Source organism: Spinacia oleracea, chromosome 4, assembly GCF_020520425.1.
Source record: "Spinacia oleracea cultivar Varoflay chromosome 4, BTI_SOV_V1, whole genome shotgun sequence".
In the NCBI taxonomy this organism is placed as follows: Eukaryota; Viridiplantae; Streptophyta; class Magnoliopsida; order Caryophyllales; family Amaranthaceae; genus Spinacia; species Spinacia oleracea.
This window is the reverse complement of record NC_079490.1, coordinates 14,843,482-14,846,975: the sequence shown is the minus strand read 5'-3', so window position 1 is coordinate 14,846,975 and position 3,494 is coordinate 14,843,482. Positions and strand designations below refer to the sequence as shown.

The 3,494-nt window shown below is 46.0% G+C and overlaps 1 protein-coding gene across 1 annotated transcript; it reads right to left on the bottom strand.

Moving 5' to 3' along the window:
• Positions 1 to 247: 247 nt before the first annotated feature.
• LOC110777918 (uncharacterized) lies at positions 248 to 3,285 on the bottom strand. The gene is made up of 2 exons (XM_056841404.1): positions 2,472 to 3,285; positions 248 to 849 (listed from the first exon to the last, which is right to left on the bottom strand). The coding sequence occupies exons 1-2, from the start codon at positions 3,283 to 3,285 to the stop codon at positions 248 to 250; spliced, it is 1,416 nt and encodes a 471-aa protein (XP_056697382.1).
• Between the last annotated feature and the right edge of the window lie 209 nt (positions 3,286 to 3,494).

Genomic DNA, 3,494 nt, shown 5'->3' with positions numbered 1-3,494 from the left:
ACTGGTGTGAAGTTGGGGTCGACGTTGAGCTTGTGGGTGATGATGTCCGGGCTGATTCCTGTCATGTCCTCATGCGACCAGGCGAAGCAGTCCAAGTTTTCTCTTAGGATGTTACTATCTGACTTCTGATGTTGTCAGGGAGTGACGCTCCAATCCTTACGACTTGGTCTGGCTTTGTCGGGTCTAATGCTATCTCATCGATCTGTTGGTCGCCTGGTTCATCTGCAGTCGACCCTGTCAGTAATTTCTAGATGGAGGATTTTGACGGTTTTAGTGCAGTTTTATAACATTTCTTTGCGTCTCTTTGCTGTCCTTTGATCTCCATGACGCCCCATTTGGTTGGGAACTTGAGTGATTGGTGGTACATCGATGGTACTACCTTCATTTTGTGGATCCACGGTCTTCCTAAGATGACGTTGTATGCCGATGGGCAATCAACGACGTTGAACTTAGTCATGATGTTGACACCTTCTGCATAGGTGGGCAATGATATCTCTCCAACTGTTCGCAGCGACTCTCCACTAAACCCTACCAAGACCGTTGATCTTCTGACGATGCTCTTTTCCTCAAACCCCATTTCCTGTAGGGCTTCCAGGAACAATACGTTTTCCGAGCTGCCGTTGTCGATCAATATCCTTTTGATCAGGGCGTTGCCTATTGGGAGCGATAGTACCAATACGTCGTGATGTTTCTGCTGTGCGTCCACTGCATCTTTGTCGTCGAAGGTGATAGTCATTGCTGCTAAGGACTTGTCGAGTGCGATCTCATCCTCGGTTTTCCCCTCGTTGACGGCTCCAGATTCTCCCTTGTTAATCTTCTTGGCTGCAGAAGAGGTTAGTCCACAAATATCTGAACCACCAGAAATAACGTTTACGACTTTGTTAAATGTAGGTGGGGCTAGTCGGTCGCTGCTCGTCGTTGGGTCGAGTTGGGTGGTTTTCTCCTTGTTGTACGTCTCCTTCCCTTTGTCGCTCAGCAGCTCATTTAAGTGCCCCTTGTGAGGGGGTCGAAAAAGCACGAGGCTAATGCGTGACCTCGTCCCTCGTGGGCGTGACGTTGTCTGATCAAGTGTAATTGGATTTCCTGTGAGTTTACACCCAATCGACTAGTAATATAGGAGTCGTCATTCAGTTTTTAACGACAATGAGAAAAACTGACAAAACCCGGTTATCGTGACATAAAGGGAGTGCAATTATGTTCGACCACGACGGCCATAGGTTCCCTTGTGATCCCTGGTGTGGGGATCGCTCAACGTACACCCGCAGGGCAGAGATTGAGAGTTCGGGGTATTGTAACTACCGAGAGGAGTGCTCATCGATAACTCCAGAGGCAGGTTATCCTTACTAGCTCAGCATAAATAATTGAAGGGACATGCGTTAAACTATTAAACTATTCTGAATTGATTTTAGCAATATGCAACACATAATACTAAATCGATCGTGATTATCTTATTTAGATTGATTTAAGGTACCTAGCATGATAATTCAATTGTCCAAGATATTATCTTATTAGGCGTGATAGATCAATCAAATTAATAGTTTGACAGTTTTATAAAAGGGTGATGAAAGCGATTAAATCATATAAGGACACATTACAACGCACCCTTGAGAGGTGCGTTGTGGTTCTCAGAAAACTAACCACTTTGGCTTTGCTATTTCTCCTTTTATTTAACGAATCTCGGGCTTCCAAGCAATGTTCCAGTATCCAAGCTTAATTCTTTAGCTACAAGGGGTAGGATGTGTTCTGTTCGACTTTTGGGTCGATTGCGACAGAACGCGGGATCAATTTCACAGCGTGAGGCTTAGGCTTAAGGCTAGAGTCAATACTCAGAATATGGGATTGTGTGTTCTTTTTCACGTCAGTTTTTAGGCTGTATTTATAGGGAAAGAGTTTGTGGAAAGATAGATTTTAAGATACGAATCCAAAAAGAATCCGGATATAAAACGGCCCCAAGCATTTTCAGCGCCCAGGGCTGGGCGCCGAAGATTTCGGCGCCTAGATCCAGGCGTTGAAAATGGGATCTGGGCCGAGTTCCTTGTCAGATTTGGACTCTTAGAACACGGAGCTTCTTGAGACTTATCCGAGTCTTTTAGTGCGTATTGACTTATGACGGAATGCGTCTGGGCCCGTTACAAACTCTAGGCTCGTTAGGAATTTAAATAATACGTAACTCTTATTTTCGAATTATACCAAGAATAGAATTCCTTTGTAAATTCTATCTCTTTTAGGATTTATGTTGGAGTGCAACACCTAATTCTGACAGGTTTCTATCTTTTATGACTTTGCCACTTTTAACAACTACCTTTACGGCAGTTACTATTCTTAGCAGGTTTCTATAAATAGCAGTTTTGGCTGAAATGAAAGGGTGATTGAGATTCGTTATTTTATAGGAGATGCGTTGCCAAGTGGAGATTTATGTTCTCATCATCGAACCTTCCCTTTCGGGAATGGGGACAAAAGTAGGCGCCTACACCCCCGCTTTAGAAGAAATGCGACCTCCTTTTTAAGGGAGATGCACTCCTCGATTTTGTGGTTGTTGTCGTGGTGGAAATCGAACCATTTGCTAATGTCTTTCATGGAATATGGTCTATCGCTCTTCCGGGGCCACCTGACTGCTCCACCTACATTTTGAAGGGCGTTCACGACGCCTCCGACGTCGACGTTGAAGCCGTATTCGGGGATGTCGGGATGATAGACCCGTTCATTGTTGTAAACATTGTTAGTATAATCATATTGATTGACATTTTGTACCTGGTTTTGGCGATTGTACGGCTGGTGTCTCCAGCTGTTGTTCCTCGGGGTGTACGATCGCATGTCACTGCTGCCCCCTTTTGATCGCTGTGCTGCCGACCGTGTGATCTCGTCGTCTTCGATCCGCATCTGGGCAGTGGCTCTCGATCTGACCTCCTCGAAGGTTGCACAAGGATATTTGGTAATCTCCCGGTACAATTCCGAGTTGGGGATAAGACCTCTTTTGAATGGTTCGATAGCTGTCCTGACATCACAGTTTTTTATACTAATTTTTTCACAATTAAAGCGGTTAAAGTAATCGCGTACCGACTCGGTTGGTCCTTGGGCCAACCGATAGAGGTCACTCGTCTGTTTCTCCAACTGGCGATTGCTGGCAAACTGCTGATAGAAGGCGTTGATGAGATCTGAAAGGCGGGATTTGGATCCGGGGGTGATGTTCATGAGCCACTCCTGAGCTGCTCCGTCGAGGTTAACTCCGAACGATTTGCACATGACGGGTTCAACCAGGTCGTACGGGATGCCGATCTGCCACATTCGTTGTTGTTAGACGTTGACGTGCCTGTAGGGGTCGGACGTTCCATCGTAGAGGGTGGTCCAGACGGGGAGTCGAAGTTGATGCGGGACTGTTACCCTGGCGATCGCCTCACAAAATGGTGATGTTGCGTATCCGTCGGTTGGTTCCACTAGCTAGGTAGCAAGGGAAGTCAGGATCGAATCCACAGGGAAACAGGCGTTCTTTCTAC

What these genes read in the sequence shown, in the direction of transcription:
- LOC110777918 (XM_056841404.1), bottom strand. Translation starts at nt 3,285, where the DNA reads ATGTGGCAGATCGGCATCCCGTACGACCTGGTTGAACCCGTCATGTGC. An exon ending in ATTTCTTCTAAAGCGGGGGT is followed by an intron (nt 850 to 2,471) that starts GTAGGCGCCTAC and finishes CTGGTGGTTCAG; the next exon opens with ATATTTGTGGACTAACCTCT.